This window comes from Rhinolophus hipposideros (assembly GCF_964194185.1).
Source record: "Rhinolophus hipposideros genome assembly, chromosome: 10".
In the NCBI taxonomy this organism is placed as follows: Eukaryota; Metazoa; Chordata; class Mammalia; order Chiroptera; family Rhinolophidae; genus Rhinolophus; species Rhinolophus hipposideros.
The window spans coordinates 73,852,077-73,878,572 of NC_138056.1; the positions used below are offsets into that span (position 1 = coordinate 73,852,077).

The following is a 26,496-nucleotide window of genomic DNA, read 5'->3' on the forward strand; positions in this document are numbered from 1 at the left end:
AGAAATTACGAAGCTGAAGAATATAACTGAACTGCAAAATTCAATATAAGCTTCAACAGTTGATTAGATTAAGTGGAAGAAAAGATTCACTAATTTGAAAACAGAGCAGTGGAATTCAATCAGAGAAGCAAAAAGAAAATAATGGAAAAAAGTGAAGATAGCTTAAGGGACTTATGATACACCATCAAATGGATCGATATGTGTGTTATAGTGGTCCCAGAAGGAGACGAGAAAAAGAAAAGGGCAGGAAAGCTTGATTCAAGGAATAATGGCTGAAAACTTTCCAAACCTGAGAAAAGAAACACACATCCATATCCATGAAGACCAAAAAATACCAAACGAGCGGAGCCTAAAGAGACACATAGACTGAGACACATTATAATTAAATTGTCAATTAAAACAAAGAGAGAATTTTAAAATAAGCAAGAGAAAAGCAACTTGTTCTGTACAGGGAACCGCTACAAGACTATCTCTATTTTTCAGCAGAAGTTTTATAAGCAAGAAGGAAATGGGGCCATATATTCAAAGTGCTAGTAGAAAACAACTGCCGACTGAGAGTACTCTATCTGGCAAAGCTGGCCTTCACAATTGAAGGAGAGATAAAGAATTTTCCAGACAAACAAAATCTGAAAGAGCTGATCCCCATAAGTGGTCTTACAAAAAAAAATAAATAAATAAAATCAATATTTCAAGCTGAAATAAAAGGACACAAATCAAAAAAGAAAGAAAAGAAAATACGAAAGTATAAAATGCATTAGTAAACTGAAACTACTATAAAATGATATTAAATGTCAACTGCAATGGAAAATAAATTTTTTAAACCCACTGGAAAAGATAAATATATATACAAATTCAGAATACCCCCAAATTTTAATGGTGGTGGGAAAATCACTTCTAACTTTAATATAAAGGTTAAAGACAAAAGCATTAAAAATAATCATAACTACAATAATTTCTAAATGGGTACACAATATAAAAAGATGTAAATTGTGACGTCAAAAACATAAAATGTGGGAGGGAATGTGTAAAATTGTACAGCTCTTGTATAAGTTCAAAGTTTAGTTGTTGTTAGCTTAAAATAGACTGTTATCACTATAAGATGTTTTATACAAGCCTCATGATGGCCACAAAGCAAAAATCTATAGTAGAAACACAAAAGATGAAGAGAAAGAATCAAAACATACCACTACAGAAAATCATCAAATCACAAAAGAAGAGAGCAAGAAAGGAACAAAGAGCTTACAAATTAACTGGGAAACAATTAACAAAATGTCAATAGTAAGTCCTTTCCTATCAATAACCATTTAAATGTAAACTACATTCTCCTATTAAAAGACATAGAGTGGCTGAATGGATGAAAAAAAGAAGACCCAACTATATGCTGATTACAAGAGACTATTTCAGATGTAAGGACACACATAGACTGAAAGTGAAGGATGGAGAAAAGACAGTTTCCCTTTATGGAAACTAAGAAAAGAAGTTTCTATACTCATATCAGACAAAATTGGCTTTAAGCCAAAACTGACAAGAGATAAAGAAGGTCGTTTATAATGAGAAAGAGTCAATTCATCAATAGAATATAATATTTGTAAATACATTATGTGCCCAACATTGGAGCACATAAATATATAAAGCAAATATTATCAGACCTGAAAACAGAAAAAGCTAGCAGTACAATAATAGGAAACTTCAGTATCCTGTTTTCAACAATAACTGAGACAGAATATATCAATAAGAAAGCATTGGACTTAAACTACTTGTTAGATCATATAGTCCTACAGACATCTGCAGAATATTCCATCCAACAGCAGCACAATATTTCTTCTGAAATGCACATGGAACATTCTCCAGGATAGATTACATGCTAAATCACAAGACAACTCTTAATCAACTCTTACAAGTCTGAAGTCATATCAAGTGTCATTTATGAACACAGAGGTTTGAAACTAGAAATTAACTACAAGAAAAAAACAGTAACATCTGCAAATATGTGGAGATTAAGCAAATGCTCCTAACAACTAGTGAGTCAAAGAAATCAGAATAAACCAAAAAATACTTTGAGGAAAATTAAATTGAAAACATAACATATCAGAACATATGGAATGCAGCAAAAGCAGTTCCAAGATGAAACTTTATAGCAATAAATACCGACATTAACAAAAAAGAGAGATGGCAAAGAAACAACCTGACTTTACACCTCAGGAACTAAAAACAATAAAATAAAATAAGCCCAAAGTTAGAAGGAAATAAATAAAAATCAGAGTGAAAATAAATGAAATACAGACTAAAAAGATAATGGAAATGATCGATGAAAATAAGAGCTTTTTTTTTTAAAGATAAACAAGATTAATAAACCTTTAGCTAAACTAAGACAAAAGAGAGAAGACAAAATCAGAAAAGTATGAGGATGCATTACAACTGCTACAAGATGTACAAATACTAAGAATCATAAGAAAGTACTGTGCACAATTATACACTGACAAATTTGACAACCTAGAAGAAATGGATGTTACCAGAAACATACAATCTGCCAAGCATTAATCTTGATAAAAATGAAAATCTGAACAGACCAACAAATAAGGAGTTTGAATTAGTAATCAAAATACTACCAACAGTGTGGCCAGTTTTCTCAGTGGTTAGAGAGCAGTGCTTAGAGAGCAGTGCTCATAACACCAAGGTCACCAGTTTGATTCCCACATAGGACAGTGAGCTGCGCCCTCCACAAGTAGATTGAAAACAACGACTTGACATGGAGCTGATGGATCCTGGAAAAACACACTGTTCCTCAATATTTCCCAATAAAAACAAACAAACAACAACAACAAAAAGACTCCCAACAAAATGTCCAGGACAAGATGGCTTCATGAGTAAATCCTACAAAATATTTAAAAAATAATTAAAATCAATCTTTTTAAAATTACTCCAATAAATAGAAGAGGGTGGAATGCCTCCAAACTCATTTTACAAGGCCAGTATTTCCCTGATAGTAAAGCCAGACAAGGACAATACAAAAAAAGTAAATTACAGGCTGATATCCCTGATGAACATTGATGCAAAAATCCTCAACAAAAATTCAACAATACATTAAAAGGATCATGCCACCTAAATAGCATGAGCTGTGTGCCTCATATCTAAGTGGACAGACATGTCCCTGAACCTGATTCTTGAAAATTTTCTGTAATTATCATCGCCACTACCATTAATAATTGCACATTAAGGATGTGTAAAATTTATAAAAAATTTATAAGAACTATTGCTACAATATTTCTTTCCTACCGTATTTCCCCAAAAATAAGACCTAGCTGGACCTAATGCATCTTTTGGAGCAAAAATTAATATAAGACCCAGTCTTATTTTAATACAAGACCGGGTCTTATATAATATAATATAATTAACATGATATAATATAATATGATATGATATAATATAATATAATATAATATAATATAATATAATATAATATAAAAGACTGGGTATCATATCATATCATTTAATACTAGGTATAATATAATATAATATAGTATAGTATAGTTTAATATAATATAATATAATATAACATAACATAACATAACATAACATAATATAATATAAAACACTGGGTCTTATATTAATTTTTGCTCCAAAAGATGCATTAGAGTTGATGGTCTTATTTTCAGGGAAACACAGTGCGTCCCATTTGTGATTTGTATGTGGGTACATGTATGCCTTATTTAGACATACCCATCATCTAGAGGTACTGATGAAAGCACGTGGTATGTCAATAGGTTAAGCTGTGTTCTAGAAATGATCAAGAAATGTAAAGGCAGGAAAACTTTGTCTATCTGTTGGTTCACTGTAGTCTGTTTTTCAGCAATTTAAAGAAAATTGCTTTCCTACTTTGCCCCTAGACTTTCTCTTTTTTGGTTCTTTATTTACTTTGCTCACTGTTATTTTTTAAAGACTGCTATGATTATATCATTTCACTCCTTAAATTGCAGTCTCCAGCCTGCAAATACAGTAAAAGAATTCAGGCCCTCATGAAAAGGAAAGACCTGTTGTCTTTCCAACCCTACCTGCTAAGAATTAACATCTCACTCCTGTACAGACTTCTTACAATTCTTTTAAAATGACATACTGCCATTTCTCCAGTAGTTACCATCTTCTACCAGACTAAGCATTTAAATCTAGGCACTGTGCTACTAAAATCCTGTAGGATTAAGTATTTACACTATTTACCTTTATGCACAAATCCCTTTCAGATTTAATCCTTCTTAACCCCAGAACCTCTTTCAACTCCACCCCTCACTTGTTCTTTCTGGAAAGCAAACTAATTCCCTGATACCTATGCTGCTTCCATCTTCTCAGTTTCAATTTTTCCTGTTGTCTCCATGAGGAGGAACTTACTCCACCCAATCCTAAATAAATAATAGTCCATCTCATAGAAAGCTGTCCTTAGATGCCCAATTTAATAGGTCCTCTTCTGGGTTCACAAATCGCCTTATACACAAATAGTATAGAATAAATTCATTTTTCTTAGTTCATGAAATCACCATTTTACATCTTGTTTGTACCAGGTATTGTCCAACATCCTGTGCCTGCAAATAAGACATTAGCACACTGCAAACTCATTAAAGGAGGAACAATGTCTATTTTGACCTTACAAAAAGGGCTATTATCCTTACTCGTTATCTGTTGAATAGCTGCTTATCCTCTATCACCCATCTTATGTTCCTGTATTTTTCTTGTTACTATAATTGTTCTAATTAATCTTCAAAATAGATGTTTATTCTGTTCATTGGAAAATGCTGTTCAGTGTAATTTATCCAAGATCACACAGACCCTAGGTGTCAAAAGCAAGATTGAAACTCTGTCCTATCTGATGGCAAATAATAAATAAATTCAAAGATTCTGGTCAAGATGGGGCAGGGGTTGGTAGGTAAACACTATGCTTGCCTCTTCTCATGAACATAAAAATTACAACTAAATTACAGAACAACAATTATTGAGAATCACCTAAAGTCTAGCTGAACAGAAGTCCTATAACAAAGAACATACAGAAGAATCCACATCGAGACTGGTGGAAAGGGTTGGGACATGGAATAGGTTGGTCCCACACAGTGTTTGAGCATTAAAAATTGGGAGTGATATCTCAGTTGTGGAGGTTTCCTTGAGGAATACAGGGTCCCAGCCTCACACCAAGCTCTCCAGCCCAAGGTTCCAGTGATGGGAAGAGAAGTTCCCATTATGTCTGGCTGAGAAAACTAGTGGAGATTGTAGCTGAGTCACATGGAGAGCAGCTGTAATCCCAGGTGTTCTTCTTAAAGGTTCGCACACAGACTTACTCACTGACGGATCCACTCACTCTGAGCTCCAGCTCTGGGGCAGCAGTTCAAAAGGCACAAGGAACATACGGGAAGGAACAGAATTGTCTGGCTTCAGGACAAGGGCTGCAGGGGCAGCTTTCTCCCAGACAGAAATACTGGCAGAAGCCATTGTTCCTTTGTCAAGCCCTCCACCTACCCAGCCTGCACACCCAAGTGGGTGCCATATCTGAGTCTTCATCAACCTAGCTATCATTTGTCCACCCCATTCTGGCAACTCCCTGAAACCCCACCCCACCCAACATTCGGACCCACGCAAGCCAATTCCAGTGGCATTTCCATACAAATGGCCTGTCTTAGCACTTGCTGCAGACTTTTCTAAAATCTCTCAAAGGGTCACAAAACCCAAACAAGCAACGTATGACCATTGTGTGCCCAGTACCTTTTGTTAAGGAGCCCAAAGCCCAGCACTAGTGGCAACCAGCCTTGGTTCGCAGCTGAGACTTTCACAGGTACCACCAAGTCTAGCACAAGTTATAACCCTCTACGTATCACTTTGTGCCTCATACCAAGTGGCCCTGGGCAGGGCACATGCAGAACTTGGACTGCAACAGAGCCCTTCCCAAGAGGCCCAAGATTCAACACACCTGGTGGCCAGCTTCAGACCACACCAGAGCACCACCCAACCACCTCCACAAGCAACACACCCAAATGGCAGACTAGGCAGGCACCACAGCCCTGCTAAAGCAAATCCAGTTCTGTAGGGTCAGCCCTTGCAAAACAGTTCCTCCACTGTAGTCATAGCCAGTCCTCACAACCAATCCTCCCACTGATGTGCGAATAGCAACCAAGGCTCAATTACAAGAGAAGGGACACACAACCCACACAAGGGATACACCTAGAGCACACTGCTTAGGTGACAAAGTAGACTATGCCACTCAGCCTTACAGGACACTTACTACATAAGGCCACTCTACTAAGACTGGAAAACATAGCAACTCTACCTAATACATAGAAACAAACACAAGGAGGCAGCCAAAATGCGGAAACAAAAAAACATGTCCCAAATGAAAGTATAGAACAAAGCTTCAGAAAAAGAACTAAACAGAATGGAGACAAGCCATCTACCAATGCAGAGTTCAAAACACTGATTATAAAGATGTTCAATAATCTCACAGAGAATGTCAACAAAGATATAGGAAACATAAAATCGGACATAGGAAACATAAAAAAAGAACCAGTGAGAAATAAAGAACATAAAAACTGAAATAAAAAATACATTAGAGGGGATCAACAGTAGATTAGATGAAGCAGAGGATCAAATCAGCAATTTAGAAAATAAAGTAGCAGAAAAGACCCAATCAGAACAACAAACAGAAAAAAGAATCCAGAAAAAATGACAGTTTAGGAGCCTGTGGGACAACATCAAGCATACCAACACTTACATCATAGGGGTACGAGAAGGAGAAGAAAGAGCAGGGAATTGAAAATTTGCAGGAATAATGATGGAAAATTTCCATAACCTGGCAAAGAAAATAGATGTACAATTTCAGGAAGCACAGATGGTTGCAAACAAGATAAACCAAACATGCACACCAAGTCACATTATAATTAAAATGCCAAAGGTTAAAGACAAAGAGGGAATCTTAAAAGCAGCGAAAGTAAAGCAGTTACAAGGGAGCTCCCATAAGACTGTCAGTTGATTTCTCAACAGAAACTTTGCAGGCCAGAGGGGATTGGCACAAAATATTTAAAGTGATGAAAAGCAAGGACCTACAACCAAGATTACTCTACCCAGCAAAGCTATTATTTAAAATTGAAGGAAATCTTTAAATAAAGATCTTCCCAGACAACAAAACTTACGAAGGTTTGTCACCACCAAATGAGTACTACAAGAAATGTTCAAGGGACTACTCTAAGAAAAAGGAGGAAGAGGAGAGAAAAAAAGAAGACCAAAAATATGAATAATAGAATGGCAATAACTACAAACCTATCAATGATTACTTTAAATGTAAATGGATTAAACCCTCCCATCAAAAGACATAGGGTGGTTGAATGAATAAGAAAACAAACCCTTATGTATGTTGCCTACAAGAGAGTCACTTCAGATCAAAAGACATACACAAAGTGAAGGTAAAGTGATGGAAAAAAATAATTCATAAAAATGGAAAGAAATAAAAAGCTGGGGTAGCAATACTTATACCAGACAGTATAGACTTTAAAACAAAGGCTATAACAAGAGACAAAGAAGGACCAGTATTCCTACTCTTGGCTATTTATCCAAAGAAACCCAAAAGCTACTTCAAAGGAACATGTGCATCACTATGTTCATTGCAGCATTATTTACAATAGCCAAGATATGGAGGCAACCTAGGTGTCCATCAATGAATGAATGGATAATGAAGAGGTGGTATATGTTCACAATGTAATAATACTCAGCCTTAAAAAAGAATGAAATCTTGCCAATTGCAAGAACATGGATGGACCTAGAGGGTATTGCACTGAGTAGAGAAAGACAAATACCATATGATTTCACTTACATGTGGAATCTAAAGAACAAAATAAACAAACAAACAAAATAGAAACAAACTCATAGATACACAGGACAATTTGACAGTTGCCAGATGGGAACATGTTTGGGGGAATGGGTGAAAAAGGGGAAGGTATTAAGAAATACAAATTGGTAGTTACAAAACAGTAATGAGGATGTAGAAGGAATATAGTCAATACTGTAATAACTATGTATGGTATCAGATGGGTACTAGGTTTATTGGGCTAATCACTTTGTAAGTTATATACATGTCTAAATCCCTATGTTGTACACCTAAAACTACTATAATATTGTATGTCAACTGTAATTGAAAATGAAATATTATTTTTTTAAAAATAACCCTGCTAAAAAAACTGGGTGAACAAAGAATCACAGTGAAGAAAAATTTGAAAAAGAATAAATAAATTTGAAAAAAAAATAAATTTAAAAAAGGATAAATAAATTCAAGAAAAATAATCAAAATTATGAAATAATGTATTCATAGTGACCCTTCATTTATGCATTTCCTGTACCAACCTCAAGGGGGTTCTGGCCTTATAAGCATTCTCTGTTTTTCTATTCAGATCTGTCTTCACCCCTCTTCCAATCGTCTAAATAATTTATATATGGTCACCAATAGCAACAAGGAACTGTTGACATTTGTTCCACCTGCTAGGCAAATTGTTAAAATCTTGCTCTCATTTAGAGTTTTAATTAAAAAAAAAAAAATTCAGTTTACATCTAGGAAAACACTTGGCTCAGTCATAAAGTAGTATAAAATCATAAAATGCTCAGGGTATACCACTAAAGATTAACTGAATCTGTTCCTTACCTGTCTCTCACCACACCACAAACAGACACACAAACAGACACACACAAACAGATACATGCACACACCATTCACACCTCATTCATAAGGTAAGGAAATTAAGATACAGAGAGTGAAATGACTTGTCCACATTTAGGATTCTGGTTAGTATCAGAACAGGGACTATAACATTCTAGCACATTTTTACCCAAGTGCAGTGACCTCATGAATTTGGAGACATTGTTTTACTTTTTTCTCCACGCTTCCAATATTTTTCAAGCTTTTTCTTTTCTTTTTTATTGACCATGTCAAACTCCAACATCTAATTGATCATCAAAAATGAGTATTTTCTTAACCACCTAAATTTTGAAAGATGTTAAGGAATCTCTCACTTGACGACATTCTTTGAAGTTAATTGCCCCAGAGCTATCTCAATATGATTTAAATAACCTGTGAACCTGAAATGCAAAACAGCAGAAATGTTATCTGAATTAGATAAAACTTAAAGGATGAATATTTATTAATCACCTACGATGTGATGGGCTTACATAGATTTACATCAATCATCATCAGATTATCTGAAAGCCTATCGGTTATAAATTTCCTTTCCCTCCTTTTCCTTCAGAGGATGTAGGAACTGTAAATGGAAATTAAAAGGAAAACCAAGTTGGAAGACAATCTTGACTAAGGAGGTCACCCACCACTGTGAGATGATAGCGTTGTTGCAGAGCGCATTTCAACAAGTAGGAAGTCTCTCTGCTGTCCAACCTCCGCCCTTAGGGGCATTGTCTACTTAGTTGCTTAACCACCACCACCATCCTATTTAGAGTTACAATTTTATCATAATGTTGCCCAGAACTTTCAGTTCCACAGTGTTCTCTGGGTAAAACCTGAAATCTAACCGGCCACAGGAGTAACTATTTCCAAGAAAACTGCTTCACAGCCTAGATCCTATCAATTTTCTATGTAAAATTATTTTTAAATATATAAAATAAAAAAATATTGCCCAATCTCAAACAGACATAACTGAAATTAACTGGGTCACCCACAATTCATTTAAATCATAACTGAAAGGAGTTTATAATCAGGCGTGGCAATATTGTTTACTTTCCCTTCAGCATAGCAGCAGGATGGAATCAGGGAAATGTGGACGGCTATTTACCAGTTAGACTTTACATTAGATATTTCTGAAGGCTGTAGCTATGGGATGACACTATGAAAAAAAGCTTGGCAGGCCTTCTAGTATTTCAGCCACTACTGAAAGAAAATAATAATGTCATCGATTAGCAACCAATGCAATAGTTGAATCATTGTGGCTTTTAGAAAACTGAAATTATTTGCCTGCTTGTGGGTCTGGCTTATATTCTCATAGAAGCAAACAAATGTACAACTGACATTTTACGAGTCTGATGGACAGTGTTTTCCCCAGTTCAAAAACATAGATTTGCTTTCGAGTGTCTAGTTTCTTTCCTAGTGAAATGAAAATGTTACTGATGAACCGTCAAATTATCTGGCACAAAATAGGCATGAAATAAATATTTTTGAATGAATTAATTAATAATAGCCATCATTTACTGAATTCAAACCAGATGTGCTAGCTACTTTAGCACGGTCATTCTCCTTGTTCATGTGGGAAACCTCAGGATAGAAAGTTACAGAGGTAGGATTCAGAGCCTGGGCTGTTTTCTACAGTATTATTATCCTGCTTCTCCCGGGGACATTATGATAAATACCAAAATTAAAAATACACATCTTTCTGTAAGAATACACAGAAACATAGGGTAAAAATGGCAGACTTGAGAGTCACCTTGGTCCTAACACATATTTGCTGGGTGATCGTGAGTAGTTTTGCTATAACTCACTGAGCCTCCTTCCTTGGAAGATAAGACTTATAATAGGATCTACCTAATAACCTTGTCATGAGAACTAAACTAGCTAGATCATCTGTATACTGTGCTGAGGAAAGTGCTTGACACATAATGAGTGCAGAATCACTAGTGGCTATTAATACATACTCCATAGCAATTTTGCTTAGTTGCCAATAGCCTAGTCTTTCCTCATAGATAGCCAAACAGCACTACGTATATATTGGCTAGTAAGACAACCATATTTGTTATTTCAAAAAAACACAAACAGAAATTTCCAAAAACATGGCTGAGACACATTCAGGAAGACAGGCAACGCCAGCTCTTCCTCTTCTCCCTGATTCCTACACTGGTTCCTACTATAATTACAGGGTCACTGCTGCATATTTTACTTTCACCAAAAAAAAAAATAATAATAGTAAAATAAACAAAACATTTTCCCTTAGTTCCCTCAACACACCTGAATTATATTCACATTCAAAAGAAAGTTTACTAAATACTAAGAGAAAACAAAAAGCAAGCAAATACAGGTGTACAAACTCATGTATGTGTGTATTGTTTATTTTTCTCTGAGCTAATAACTTAAGTTTTGTTAATCCACTCCGCTAATAAGACTTTTGCCCTCTTCTTGTAATTTTTTATTTGTTTTACACTTTGCATTGAGTATGTATTTTTGTAAGTCACTTTCAATACTTAATAAGGGGAAAAAAGGTATAAACCAAACTAGATAGATGATAGATATGATAGATGACAAGTGGATATATAGAGAGATAGATGATAGATAGATGATAGATAGATAGATAGATAAATAGATAGATAGATAGATAGATAGATAGATAAATAGATAGATAGATAGATAGATAGATAGATAGATAGACAGATGATAGATAGACAGATAGTGACTTTTCAGAATTTTTGAAACTCAGATAACTACCTCTGGACCAAAAGAGATTACACCCTTCCCTTCCAGCATCCTCACTCCACCTGGCAGACACTATCTTTTTTCCTACCACACAGGAGTCCATGAATGGCCAATCTTGCTCTTTTCTTCCACTACTATTTCCCAGGACTATGAAGGTTATAGTGACTGATGTAATCAAAGCTTTTACCATCCTTGGATCAAATTACTAGCTCCATTTGCTTTCAGACCACTTTGTAACTAAGCTGAACCCTACTAACTAGGTATAACCCATCACAGAGTCAGAGTACCATATTACCTTGTTATTACCTTCACATAAGACACGTTTCTACATATCTATACCAGAGGGCAACTATGTCTTTAATAGGAGAATTTTCAGTGCTATCATATTCATTTCTTATACTCCCCCATGCTTCATAAAAGACATTCAGAGGCATTTAAGAAATATTTGTTAAGTCTAGTTAAACTGAATGAAAACACTTATGTCCTTTTCTCGTGTATTAGATATTGAATGACAAAATTTAACAGCTAAATTGGCATAATTGGATCGCCCACTTATTTCCAGCCATCACTTTATTAGGAATCCAGTCAGACGCATATATTTGTTATTAATTTATGTTACCATTGAAAAGCTCAAATGTATAATATTGAACTAAACTTAACAAACTGTCATATTGATTTTTGCAGGGATTCAAGGATATTTCTCTTGAGAGGTTTATACATGGTGGAGCCAATGTTACAGGATTCCAGTTGGTAGATTTTAATACACCTATGGTAACCAAATTAATGGATCGATGGAAGAAACTAGATCAGAGAGAATACCCAGGATCTGAGACTCCTCCAAAGGTATTTATTTGTTTTTATTTTATGTATTTTTAGTATTTTTTAAAATTTAAGGTGGAAAGTTTATGATATAGTTCTAGTAATATTTTATTAGGCACACTATGACATAGGACAGAAGCATTTTGACCCTATCACTGTGATACACAAATTTCTATACGTAAAAGTAAAGTTATTAGATATTAGCTCAAGTAGTTTACTATTATTATTATTACTATTATTACTTTGTATATGAATTTCCATGATTAAATTGTATGCTTTTTAAAACTTATTTGTTAACTAAATATTTCAAGTGTGAACAACATTGGTAACTGTTCTAGCCAAATAAAAACTACATTTGCAAAGTGATTGATAACAAATACATAAAATTAGGAAATTGGTAAAATGTACAAGCTTCTGCAAAAATTTCTCCTTCAAATGAATAGTAAAATGTCAAGGTTGTTTAATTTTTTCCAACAGACATTGCAGAAGTATGTTATTGGTATCTGTAAAGGAAGCTGGTAAATTTCTGATCATAAACACATTTTTTTTCTCACCTGAAAAGATAGATGACTTCCTTGGATATCATGTAAATAATGGCGTAATGTTTCTTAAACTCCAACTTTTTAGTTTTGTGCTCCTACATAATAAGGTGTCATAATTTTTAACAACTTTTACTAACCTCTTACTGACAGTGTATTCTAATAAAAAGTTTTCAAATATAACTTGGAAATTCAAGCCCAGAAAACTACAATCTAGGGAAATGGAGTCTCAATTTTTCCATTTCCTAATTATAAAACTTTCCCTACTAGCTATATCAATTTCTCCTCTGTAATGTAGGAATTTGGCTATCATACCATCTTCACCACTCAATAGAATCATGGAATTTCAAAGCAAAGCATTTATTGAGTATCTGTTATGTGTCAATCACTGTATTCAACCCTCTGGTTTCACAGATTAAAAAATGCAAGATTAAACTGGTACATTAATTGGCTGTCCCTGAGTCAAGAACCAGGTTTGTGGAATGCCCAGGACCAAATAATGGGCTCTCTGAGTTCTAGACAAGTGCATTGTCCACTGTCTTACACCACTTCTCCTGCTTAGATAACATATATGAAAACATATAAAAAAGCCAAAAACTTTTTCAAGATGCATAACATCTTCAGGATTAAAAGAACCTTGAGAAGTCTTTTAGTCTGCCTTTAGTCTGCCTTCCAGTAGGCTCTGAGACAAATCATCCCTATTACTAGCTCAATTATATCAAGTGTTAATACACAAAAAGAAGAATGTGAAGTTTCCTTTTGAACACATTTCTAATCTAGACAGTTTGCTCTACAGCATGGTTCCCTCATTCTGTCATCAGTGTATGCAGAGACTGTCCTGCCTGTCTCTTCCTCATGAGACACAATCTTATTTCTTCCTTCCTCACACATTCTGTTGTCAGACCATTATTTATCTCAGCATTTCTTCTGTAAACAATCTGTGTAAGATCTTATTGCCCTCTGAGCTTTCGTAACTAGAATGGGCTTCAACTTTTTTGGCAGTGTTTTGTACCTCCTTATTACTTCTTTTCATTTCAGTGATAATATTAACATATCATCAGTGTTCATTATGGTCCCCCCATCTGCACACATTGGTGTCATAAGTTCTTCCCTGTCTTGTCTTTACCCCATTCCAATGTCTCCTATTTCATAACTTCCAATTAGACTTATATATGCCACAGCTTTGAGCACTTTGTTTTATATATAAATACACATAATTTTCTCGTCTTTCACAGTTCTTAACATGATGCAAGGCATTCAATAGCCATTTAATCAATATATATAGTCAATTCTCTTTATTCACAGTAGTATGTTCTATAAAGTTGCCATGAACACTGAATGAGTGAATACTGAAAGCTTGTTCCTAGGCAAAATACAAAATTGGGGTCCTGCAAGCTTCTTGTCACATGCTATCAAGTGATCAACACATAACACATTGTGTTTCTGTTTAAAGACACCTTATTTAATACATTGTTGATTCATTAACATTAAATTCCTGTTCAACAGCACTCATGACTGAACAAAGCTTGTCTAACATAAACACATTTTCTCCATAAAGCATATCACAGCCTTCTTGCACTATGGAACACTAGACAGCAGTTTGGCACTATACGTTTGGGCCATTTTAAATAGTGAAATCATCAGCAAAATGCACAAAGCTGAAAAATCTGGCACTAAATAGATCACAAAAGGACACTTATTTACAGTATAACAAGAAGTTGGGGAGATTCAAGATGGCAGAGTAGATAAACACTGTGCCTTCATCCTTCCATGAACACATTAAAATTACAACTAAATTGCACAACAATCAACCTGGAGAACCATCTGAGGTCTAGCCAAGCAGAAGTCCTAACACGAAAATTATAAAGAAGAAGACACGTCAAGACAATCGTAGGAGGGGCAGAGACACAAAATGAACAGGCCCCAAAACTTCCTGTGGCGATTGAGAATCAGTAGGATACTTCAATCATGGAGGCTCTCCCCAGAGGAGTGAGGGACCCCAAGCCCCAACACCAGGCTCCCCAGCCTAGAGCACCAGTGCTGGGAAGTTCAGGTGGGACAGAAGGCTACAGGAAACCCAGTGTCCTCTTAAACAGCCCACACACAGACTCACTCGCTTGCAGGCACTCACCTTGGGCTCCAGCGAAGGGACCATGACTTGGAGAGCCTCAGAGACGTCTGGGGGAGGGTGACAGACTGAGGTGTGTGGTTTTAGGGGGAGGACTGGAAGACAGTCGGCATTTTCCTGCTGAGAGTTCCTCTTCCCATGCAGCCAGCAGGCAGGCGCCATCTTTCCATGTTGAGCCCACCCCCACAGGCCAAATTGGAATCTGATTGGCCTGATGAGCTCTGCTTCTCAACCCTGTTGACTCAGCTGGGACACCACCCTACACAACTCACTCAATGTTGGAGGCACTTTCTCTGCAAGCAGATAGCCCCTCCTGCATTGTATTCTTTCTAGGAAACCTATCAGAGTCCATGAGCCCCATGTGGTGGCTACTGGCCTCAGTGTGCTCTGAGACTTTTGCTGAGTCACTCCAGGCTCAGCACTGGCACCAAACAAGAATCTACATTAACCTGGTAATCACAACTCTTTCCACTCTAGTGACTCTCTGAGACACTGCCTTACTTAACTCATGTAATACATGAGGCTTTATCAGTGTCTGAACCTTAAGGGAGCTGGCAGGGGGCAGCAGGCCTCCAGGTGTCCTGGCTTTTTGTAGGGTTGTCCCAGGCCTGATTGTGGGGACAAAGCCCCAAAAAAACAGTTTCCAGGCTCTCGGCCTCACATAGAAATGTGCTGGCTCGGGTAGTAAATGGCCATCAATTGTGATCAGATGGCCAGCAGCTGTGGTTAGTTGGCCGTCAGCTGTAACCAGTGAACCATTGGCCACTAATATAACTGCTGTGGCTACACTAGAAGCAAAAATGGGGGCTAGCAAGAAGATGGTGGCTGGCAAGCGCAGACTGCTGTTAGGCAGATTATGTAGATCCTGCTTCCTGTGTCTCCAGCCCAGCCGCCAGCAAGAATATATTGGTTTGACTCCCATATCTATGTCTCCGTGGGTGTTCCTTTTTGGCCTTACCGTGTCCTGCGTTCTTATGAGGGGAGCGGGAGCAGAGACCCTGCAGGCTGCCCCGCCTGACACCCTGCACGACACTGATAATAGTAGCAGCCATCCTCAGTTTGCAGTGTGGCCTCTACCACACGCCTCCTGGTTTAGCACAGGCAGCAAACAACTGCAGATTGTTTTGTAGCTCCTACCAGGTAGCCCCCAGCCAATCACAGGCAATGGCTGACCTTGGTCTGCACCAGACAGCCTCCAAAGAGGCCTCGGAACCTTTAAACTTGGAGATTGGCTTCAGACCATAGAAGAGCACTACCAAATTAGTCCCACAAGTGGCACACAAAAAGGGTGGCTTCAAGAGTCACCAGAGCCCACTGGGGCAAATCCTACTCAGTGGGGTAAGCCTCCCACACAGCAGTCCATAAACTGTGGACATAGCCAAATGCCACAAGCAGTCAGCCTGAGGGTTAATCTGACCCATTGAGTGCCAATAGAGAGATCAATGCTCAACTGTAACAGGAGGGCACACACAACCCACACAATGAACACTCCTGGAGCACTTGGCTCAGATGACCAGGGAGACTGTGCCACTGGGCCAGACAGGACACCTACTATGTAAGTCCACCCAACCAATACTGGGAAACATAGCAAATCTACCTAATTCATAGAAACAAACACAGAGAGGCAGCCAAAATTAGGAAACAAAGAAATGCATCCCAAATGACAGAACAGGAGGAAAATTGAGAAAGAGAACTAAACAAAATGGAGGCAAGCAACCTACCAGAGACAGAGTTCAAAACAATGATTATAAGGATGCTCAAGGAACTTAGTGAGAACTTCAACAAAGAGATAGCAAGCATACAGAAAAAAACCAGTCTGAGTAAAGAATACAATAACTGAAATGAATAATGCACTAGAAGGAATCACCAGCAGGCTGAAGATGAAGCAGAGCATTGCATCAGCATTTTGAAAGACAAGGTAGCAGAAAACACCCAATCAGAACATTCGGGAAAAGAAAACAGCATTTAAAAAAATGAGGACAGTTTAAGAGACCTCTGGGACAACATCAAGCATAACAATATTCACATCATAAGGGTGAGTACCAGAAGGAGAAGAGAGAAAGCAAGAGATTGAGAACCTATTTGAAGAAATAATAACTGAAAACTTTCCTAATCTGGTGAAGGAAACAGACATACAAGTCCAGGAAGTGCAGAGAGTCCCAAACAGGATGAACCCAAACAGGCCCACACCAAGACACACTATAATTAGAATGGCAAAGGTTAAAGACAAAGAGAGAATCCTAAAAACAGAAAGAGAAAGGCAACTAGTAACTTATAAGGGAGCTTCCATGAGATTGTCAGCTGATTTCTCAATAAGAACCTTTACAGGCCAGAAGGGATCCACAGGAAATATTCAATGTGATAAAAAGCAAGGACGTACAACTAAGACCACTCAACCCAGCAAGGCTATCATTTAAAATCGAAGGACAGATAAACAGCTTCCCAAACAAGAAAAACCTAACGGAGTTCATTATCACCAATCCAGTATTACAAGGAATGTTAGAGGGACTTTTTAAGACAGAAAAATAAAATAAAATCATGAATAATAAAATGACAATAGCCACATATCTATCAGCAATTGCTTTCAATGTCAATGTATTAGTGCTCCAATCAAAAGACATAGGAGGGCTGAATAAGAAAACAAAACACTTACATATGCTGCCTACAAGAAACTCTCTTCAGATGGAAAGGTACACACAGATAGAAAGTAATGGGATAGAAAAAAAATATTACATGAAAATAGAAACAGAAAAAATATAGCAGTACTTATACCAGACAAAACAAACCTGAAAACAAAGACTATAACAAGAGACAAAGAAAGACCCAGTAATCCCACTTCTGGGTATTTATCTGAAGAAACCCAAGCTATTTTTGAGGAGATACGTGCACCCATGTATTCATTGCAGCATTGTTTACAACAGCCAAGAGATGGAGGCAGCCTGGGCATATGTCAATGGATGAATGGATAAAGAGTGGTTGTTACATGTATGCAAAGAAATATTGCCAGCCAGGGAAGGGAATGTGTTCTTCCCATCTGCAGAGGCATGAACAGACCAGACCTGGAGGGCATTTTGCTGAGTGGACATTGTCAGAGAAAGACAGATGCAATGGGATTTCGCTTATATGTGGAATCTAAGAACAAAACAAATAAATAAAACAGAAACAAACCCATAGATACAGAAAACATTTTGATGCTTGCCAGGTGAGAGGAGGGTTGGGGGTGTGGGCAAAAGAAGGGAAAGGGATTAAGAAGTACAAATGTGTTGTTACAAAGTAGTTATGAGGATATAGGGTATAGCATAAGGGATATAGTCGATAATATTGTAATAACTATGAATGGTATCACATGGATACTAGATTTGTTGGTGTGATAGATGGAAGGGGCTTGGGGAGCAAGGTGAAACAGTGAAGGGATTAAGAAGTACAAATTGGTATTTACAAAATAGTCATGGGGATGAAAAGTAAAAACAGGCAATATAATCAATGATATGGTAATAACTATGTATAGTGCTCGGTGGGTACTACACTAGTCAGGAGGGTCACGTCTTAAATTACATAAATGTCTAACTGCTATGCTGTACACCTGAAATTAATATAAAATAATATTGAAAATTTTTTTATTAGTTTCAGGTATACAAAACAATGTAATAGTTAAACTAAAGACCTAGTTAAAAAAAAAAGTAATAAAATGCAAGTCAAACATTGAAAAAAAAAGTTGTAGCCATAATGCACATGCACTTGATGCTCTTTTTCTACTTACCTATGCTCTGTTTATCTCGATATTATTTTAATATGAACGAAGTGATTACATTAAAATTATTTTAATATTTAATTCAGAAAATAATAATATCAATATTGAATGTCAACAATTACAATTGATAAATTTAAAAAAGAGGAAAAGGGGAAGGAGAATAGAGGTCTAAATTTCCAGGTATAAAACAAATAGGTCATAAGAATGTAATGTACAGCATAGGGAATATAGTTAATAATATTGTGATAGTACGGTACGGTGTCAGATGGTTGCTGGACTTATCATAGCGGTTACTTCTTTAGGTATATAATGTTGAATAACTATGGTGTACCCCTGAAACTAATACAATATTGTATGTTAGCTATATTTTTAATAAAAAATTTAAAAAGAAAACAAACAAAACAAGTCAGAGCCGTGCCTTGCTTGACTGCAGCTAAGAACATGTGTGTTGGGTGACTCAAGTTTTTACCGTGCTACACATGTCTGCAAATGACTTGCTGCAAGTATTGATTTGGGGGTCACAAATTTTACCAAGTAAGCAAATTTGCAAATGCAGAATCCACAAATAATGAGGACAAATGTACTTAATTAAATTATACTTGATGTGGTTAGTATTTTCAACCAAGATTTAAATTGCAATTTTGATCTTGTCACTCCCTGCCTTCAAAAAAAAATCTTCTGGAATAAAGGTTTTCCACAACATAGGCCTAACCAGTCTTTCCAGTTGTGTGTCCCTCTGCTCCCTTTCGGGGAGCTGTAAATTTGTTCATTCCTTATCAGGCCCTGCTTTCTTGCTCCACTTCAGCTGTACTCCAAACCTAACCATTCTCCAGCCTTTGATTTCCAACTCCCCTTTCCCTATGAAGCCTTCTTTTCTTAGTCCTCTAGTTAATGTGATCCCTTTCTCCTTTGTAATGTGAATAATATTTGATTGTGTAATGCTCACCAAGGACCTACCATAATTATTTGTCTACTTATTGTTTCATGTTTACAAACACCTTTGGGGCAGTAACCATCTTTTAGTCATCTTTGTAGTCCTCACCATTTCTAGCCAGTAACTAACACATTTTTCAAAGAGCGCTCAGATTTGATATGAAAGTTTATCCTCCCAATGACCACAGGAGATAATCATTATTATCTTGTTTTATTTGGTTTTTCTCTATTTTGTGTTTCATAGCTAAACACTATACTCCACTTTCCTGTTAAACTATGAATAGCAGAATTAGAATTAATCTAGTCCTTTCTTCTCAAAACCCAGACTGTTGTGACTGCCTTATAATTCTGCCAAACTTTATCTTGTTATCTACAAACTTTGGTAAATAGAACTCACTTCACCATTCTAACCACTGGTAAAGCAGTAAATAACTCTTTAAAACATTTAATTTTACCCTGCACCAAAATAAAGTGTTATGAGAATAAGAATTTTCTAGATGCCATCTAGAAGTGTGTGCCCATAAATATGATTTCTTGAACTTTAGTATCATAAGACATATGGTGTGGGGACAAAACCCCAAAAAACAGTTTCCAGGCTCTCGGCCTCACATAGAAAGGTGCTGGCTCGGGTAGTAAATGGCCATCAACTGTGATCAGATGCCAGCAGCTGTGGCTAGTTGGCCGTCAGCTGTAACCCGTAGGCCATTGGCCACTAATATAACGGCTGTGGCTACGCTAGCAGAAAAAAGGAATGGGGGCTAGCAAGAAGATGGTGGCTGGCAAGCGCGGACTGCTGTTAGGCAGATTATGTAGATCCTGCTTCCTGTGTCTCCAGCCCAGCCACCAGCGAGAATATATTGGTTTGATTCCCCTATCTATGGCTCCGTGGGTGTTCCTTTTTGGCCTTACCGTGTCCTGCGCTCTTGGGCGGGGAGTAGGAGCTGAGACCCTGCACGACAAATGGCGCAGTGAGCAGGGTTCCCTGCGCGACACATGGCGTAGTCGGCAGGATACGGTGCTGGCCAAAGCTTTCCGAAGGGCAGTGGAGCAGTTTGTGCGTATGAAAGCTCAGTCTGAGGAAGACCAGGAGGAGCAGCTGCCGGAGAGCTCGATTCCCGTGGAGGGGTGGAAAGATGTGGATGGTTCCCTAACCAGCAGAGGCCGGAGAAAGCGGAGAAAGCGAAGGTTGTTGCTGCCCTGTGGGCTGGGAACTGCTTGCTGAGGCAGCCCGGATGCAGGACTTTTAGTCCCAGGAGGAAATGCTTGTTGAGTCCTCCTTGGGAGATGAGGGTGAGGTCAAGGTCATCCCTCACCCCCAGGACAGCCCTGGCGAATGACTATGGACTATGGGGAATTGCCTTCTATCCCTAATTTAATGGACGCTTGACTGTTTGGGAACATACCATCATGTAGTGGGACTGGTTGATGTTTGCTTTTGTGTCTTGACTGGCCGCCATTGATAATATGTAAGCACCTTGATGTGAGCCGCTGTTGTTCCAGCACGGTACCCCGAGAGGCACAGAGAGAGAGTGGCAGTGCCCTGAGAGCCCTGGCTGTGTCCAGGAAGTCTGGCTGTGTCCAGAGAGAGTGGCAGTGCCCTGAGGCCCTGGCTGTGTCCAGGAAGTCTGGCTGTGTCCAGAGAGTGGCAGTGCCCTGAGAGGCCCTGGCTGTGTCCAGGAAGTCTGGCTGTGCCCAGAGAGAGTGGCAGTGCCCTGAGGCCCTGGCTGAGTCCAGGAAGTCTGGCTGTGTCCAGAGAGAGTGGCAGTGCCCTGAGAAACTCTGGCTGTGCCCGGGGAGACAGGTGGTACCCTAAGAAGCCCAGGAAGTCTGGCTGTGACCAGAAGTACTGTGGTGGTGCCCTGAGAAAAGCTGGCTGTGCCCGGGGAGACAGGTGGTACCCTAAGAAGCCCAGGATGTCTGGCTGTGCCCAGAAGTACTGTGGTGGTGCCCTGAGAAACCCTGGCTGTGCCCAGAGAGCCTGGCTGTGTTCAGGATAGTGCATTCACCTCCAGGCTCCTTGCACAGGGCCCCTCGCAGAAGACGCTTGTCGCGTAGATTGTGAGGCGAGACCCTGTAGGGGTGGAGTGTGGGGACAAAACCCCAAAAAACAGTTTCCAGGCTCTCGGCCTCACATAGAAAGGTGCTGGCTCGGGTAGTAAATGGCCATCAACTGTGATCAGATGCCAGCAGCTGTGGCTAGTTGGCCGTCAGCTGTAACCCGTAGGCCATTGGCCACTAATATAACGGCTGTGGCTACGCTAGCAGAAAAAAGGAATGGGGGCTAGCAAGAAGATGGTGGCTGGCAAGCGCGGACTGCTGTTAGGCAGATTATGTAGATCCTGCTTCCTGTGTCTCCAGCCCAGCCACCAGCGAGAATATATTGGTTTGATTCCCCTATCTATGGCTCCGTGGGTGTTCCTTTTTGGCCTTACCGTGTCCTGCGCTCTTGGGCGGGGAGTAGGAGCTGAGACCCTGCACGACAAATGGCGCAGTGAGCAGGGTTCCCTGCGCGACATATGGAAATGAATTAAATCCTCTGAAAAGGTAAAGTCTAAAGATTTAAACTACTGCATCTTTCCATCTGTCATCTGTATGACCTAGCAAAGGCCTTAGCCACTCCGGCTGAACATCTGCTTTGCTCTGCTCCATTGTGTGTGATCTGTGTTTTTTTTTTGTTTGTTTGTTTTTCCCCTAGTTCACTTGTTTCATAAGAATGAATGGACTTTTTAAAACACAGCAAATACATTTGCTTTTTGGTGCTCTCTCTTCTCAGCTTCTTTCTCCCTCTTGAAAAAGCAACAATATTTTTCATTTTTCCTCTCTTGATCCTAAAATACAAGCATTTTTCTCTTGCATACGTCTTTAGCAAGTTCTACTTTATTTCTCGTTTTTATTTTCTTGCCCTACCAGAAGGTGATTTGAAGGCTTTCTATACTCAAAGATGTGTTGGTTCAGGTAGGTGCAGAGGTATATTCATCTTTGTTTTGTCACCTGGCTTAAGCACCTCAATTTCCTTCAGCCCCCCCATTCCGATTGTGAGGGTGTATGTCTGTCCTTAAGCCTTTTCTGTCATGTCCTTGAGGAATACATAGCAAGGCTCTATGTTTACATGTCTCGTTTACATCTTTCTGATGAAGCTTTTTAATGAGGTTCTCTACCGTTGAAAGTTTTATCTGTTAGAATTTGTACTCATTATCTTAACCATATTTTAGTTTTTCTCTTCCCTGAAATGTTAGCTACTATGCCTAATAGTCGTACTGCCTGTGCTTACTTTCCACAATTTGAATTTCACATGATTTTTCTTTGTTTATAAGCAACAAATCAAGGACATCATTGTCCATATTCCACAGCACAAAATTACCCCTAGTACAGTCTTAGAGTGTGTTAATCATGTGGAACTGACAATGTAGAATTCCTGAGGTAATGTAGTTATTGTTGTGACTGGCAGTGGACGCTCTGCCATGCTTCAAATAAATCATGCCATGATTTCCCTGAGTTTAGGAATTCTCTAATCAAAGTCCACAAGTATTTCCTGTGTTTGTTTTTTTGTTTGTTTCCCCCTAACAAATTACATTTTCTTCTCGGTTGTTTCCTTCCTTCCTCTCCTAACCTTAATAATCTTTTCATGAGGACTCTGTTTTCTCTAAGAGAAGCATTGGGTGATTATCACAAAGCAGACAAGCTTATCTCACTTCCAGACTTTGATCCTAAGTTACAGTGGAAACTTAGAGAAATAGCTTCACCTTCCAGAACACACTCAGCAGCCCTGGGCATAACAATATTCAGTCCTATTTAGCACAGGGACTGGAGCAAGTACATTTGTTACATAAGTAGATGTTATTTCTGGCATCCAGTATATGAGTAACAACAAACATTTCCATTTATTCTTCTGAGGAACTCAACAGTGGTATACAGTGCACGTCAATAAACATGTATTAAATCTCAGGAAAACTTGGTAGGCATTTTGGAGAAAAAGAAAGAGACATCCCAGCCCTCCTGGAGCTCAACCGCAGAGAAAGGCTACAACAAGGCAGGTTGTGGCGGCAACACTGTACTTGGCTTTTTATACTTTAGTGTTTTGACTTGGATATAACAAAAAGATCTGGCCTATTAAAGACGTCCCTCTCCCAACTGCTGGACAACTGTGCATTAGAATTTTTATTTTTCAGTATGTGTGTTCTCCTTTATAAATCAGAATAATAAAATTCGGTATACAGTCTTTATAATCAAGCAATAATAGAAATTTCTGAAGCTAGAGTCAATTAATTATCAGTAATTTAACTCTTTCAGACAGGATGGTGCTTGATGTCATCAATCCACAAAGTCTCCAGACTATTTCTGGTGATTGATAAGATTTTAACACTTACCGTTATAATTACTTTCACTTTGTTAGTACACATCTGCTCTGACTTATGATGGAGTCCTTGTTATGGCCGAAACTTTTCGAAATCTTAGAAGGCAGAAAATTGATATTTCAAGGAGAGGAAATGCTGGAGATTGTCTGGCAAACCCTGCTGCTCCATGGGGTCAGGGAATTGACATGGAAAGGACACTCAAACAGGTAACTCAGACTTTTATTTAAATTCAATTTATTTTACAGTCCTGTTAAAGTGGAGTACTCAAAAAAACAGAATAATTTATCTGAGAATAAATATATATTACAATTGTAATCTTAATATATATGAAGTCATTATCATTTCTGAGACATTTCTAAAGAGAATACTGGGTAGAATAGTGGTGTTTATATCTTCCGTAGATGCGTATTCAGAATAAGCTAGGTTATGCTGTAGTTACTAATAAACAACCCCAAGTTCCAGTAGCTTGAAACCATAGAAGAGTATTTTTCACTAACACACACTGGATTAGCAGGGCCACTCTGCTTATTGTAATCACTCAGAGACCCAGGTTGACAGAGCAGCTTCCATTTTGAACACTACAAAGGGAAATAAAGTTGTAGAAGGTTTCAAACTGGTAATTAAACTCTAGCCTAGGAGTGACGCTCATTTCATTTGTTCACAACTCATTTGTCAGAAAAGAGTGATATAGGCCTTGCTAACCCCAAGGGGTTCAGGAAATACAAACCTAACCTTGGTCCCAGAATGGGGAAGAACCAGAAATATTTGGAAAACACTACTAATGACAACCTCAGCAGATCTTTAAATTGCCTTGTAACCTTGGATGAAATAATTTATTTACTACTTTTAGAATGTTTACTGTAATATGTTTACATTTTTAATATTACATGTTAAATGTTCTGAAGTGCCATGGGTTCAGAACATAAGTAAAAATAAATAAAAAGAAAATTTGGAATAAAATACAGTTGCACATTTTCAAAAATATATTCATATTTTTGAACTTCTTGTATCTTAATGTTAGCAAGGAGAAATATGATCTGATGTGGTTATCAGAGCTATTTATTATGTGGATCTATAGATAAAACTAAAAAGTAACTATAAACAAACTGTATTTCCATTCCTATAAACAATATTTCAATACTGAGAAAGTATTCTGTCAGTTACAACGGAAACCTTATAAATTGAAACATATTCATCTTATATAGTAGAATTGCTTATATATTCCTTTGATATTCCTCTTTCAGATTCTATCACAGTAGCTCACATACCCCATGGTTTCTTTAATAAGTTGCTTATAGTTTATGGTTCCACACTCATGTGTGGTGGAAAGCCTAGCAGATGAAGTTGAGAATTCTATAAGTGAAATGGCAAATGAATACATGTTTGGAATTTCTTTTTCATTCATAGGTTCGAATTCAAGGTCTGACAGGGAATGTTCAGTTTGACCACTATGGACGTAGGGTCAATTACACAATGGATGTGTTTGAGCTAAAGAGCACAGGACCTAGAAAGGTGAGCCACACTTGAACTGTTTGCTTACTTTGCGTTTGACATTTTTAAAGGCTTACGGGTGAAAGGTAACTGCAGTCTATATTTTTTTATTGTGTGTACTTACCAGTATTGTATTTTGCCATGTATAATGTGTACTTTTTTGCCCAAATTAGTGACGGAAAAATAGGGATGAACATTATACATGGGGTGTACTAATTCCATATCTATATAAATATTTCTTTTATTTATGCTTATGAGTTAAAAGTATAACTGTAGAAATCAATAACGATACCTGTTATTGGAATACTATAATTGGAATACTATAACTTTGACGAACTTGCAACAACAAAGAGTTCTTGGCCTTCCATGATGTGTAAATATCATAAAATTATATTTAAATTTATACATAAAATTTCTTATACCTTATGTCTGTTCTTGTGTTTTGTAATTATTTGTTACATAAAATTTCTTGTACCATAATATGTTAAAAAATAAATGCTAAAATTCCTTTATAATACAAAAAACAAACACCTAAATATAAACAAATAAAAATTTGAATTAAAAAATTAACATGAAAGACTTTTTTCCTTAACAGTTTGGGCCAAAAATGTGGGTGTGCATTATACATGGCAAAATATAGTAGTACTCTCTTGATCATCTGAGCTGAAATAAATTCTTGTGTAATATAATTGATATTTAATCATGTGCCCAAGCTGAAACAAATTAATTTGTACACTGTTTATATCCTTTATCCAAAGTGGAAGCAATACTTTAATTGAAGGCTTAACAAAATGAATTTCACAAAACAAAATTTATTCTAGGTCAAATACCTCCATGTAATCACTTAGGAGAGAGAATAAAGAAAACTATTTCTGATGAGTGGGCATATTTAGAACAGGCTGAATGTTTTTGAAGTAAGCAGGTAAACACATTTAAATGAACAAAGGAGGGAGCAAATAGAAAATAAGATTATTAAGATTATTGTTAGACTGGAGAATGAGAGAAATACCTAAGAAACTCCAGTTAAGGGGCTGGAGAGGTTATTCAGGAAGATG

The 26,496-nt window shown here is 37.7% G+C and overlaps 1 protein-coding gene across 7 annotated transcripts in view; it reads left to right on the forward strand.

Annotated features, from left to right (window-relative positions):
* Nucleotides 1-26,496, forward strand: part of GRIA4 (glutamate ionotropic receptor AMPA type subunit 4) — a 393,116-nt gene that overhangs the window by 300,135 nt on the left and 66,485 nt on the right. For all 7 annotated transcript variants that reach the window (XR_013994147.1, XR_013994148.1, XM_081062108.1 and 4 more), the window contains exons 7-9: nucleotides 12,110-12,268; nucleotides 23,989-24,156; nucleotides 25,358-25,462. Coding sequence is in view for 5 of the 7 variants with exons in the window: in XM_081062108.1 (XP_080918234.1) it covers nucleotides 12,110-12,268; nucleotides 23,989-24,156; nucleotides 25,358-25,462 (432 nt within the window). In the remaining 2 variants the exon portion in view is untranslated. The remainder of the gene's footprint in view (nucleotides 1-12,109; nucleotides 12,269-23,988; nucleotides 24,157-25,357; nucleotides 25,463-26,496) is intronic.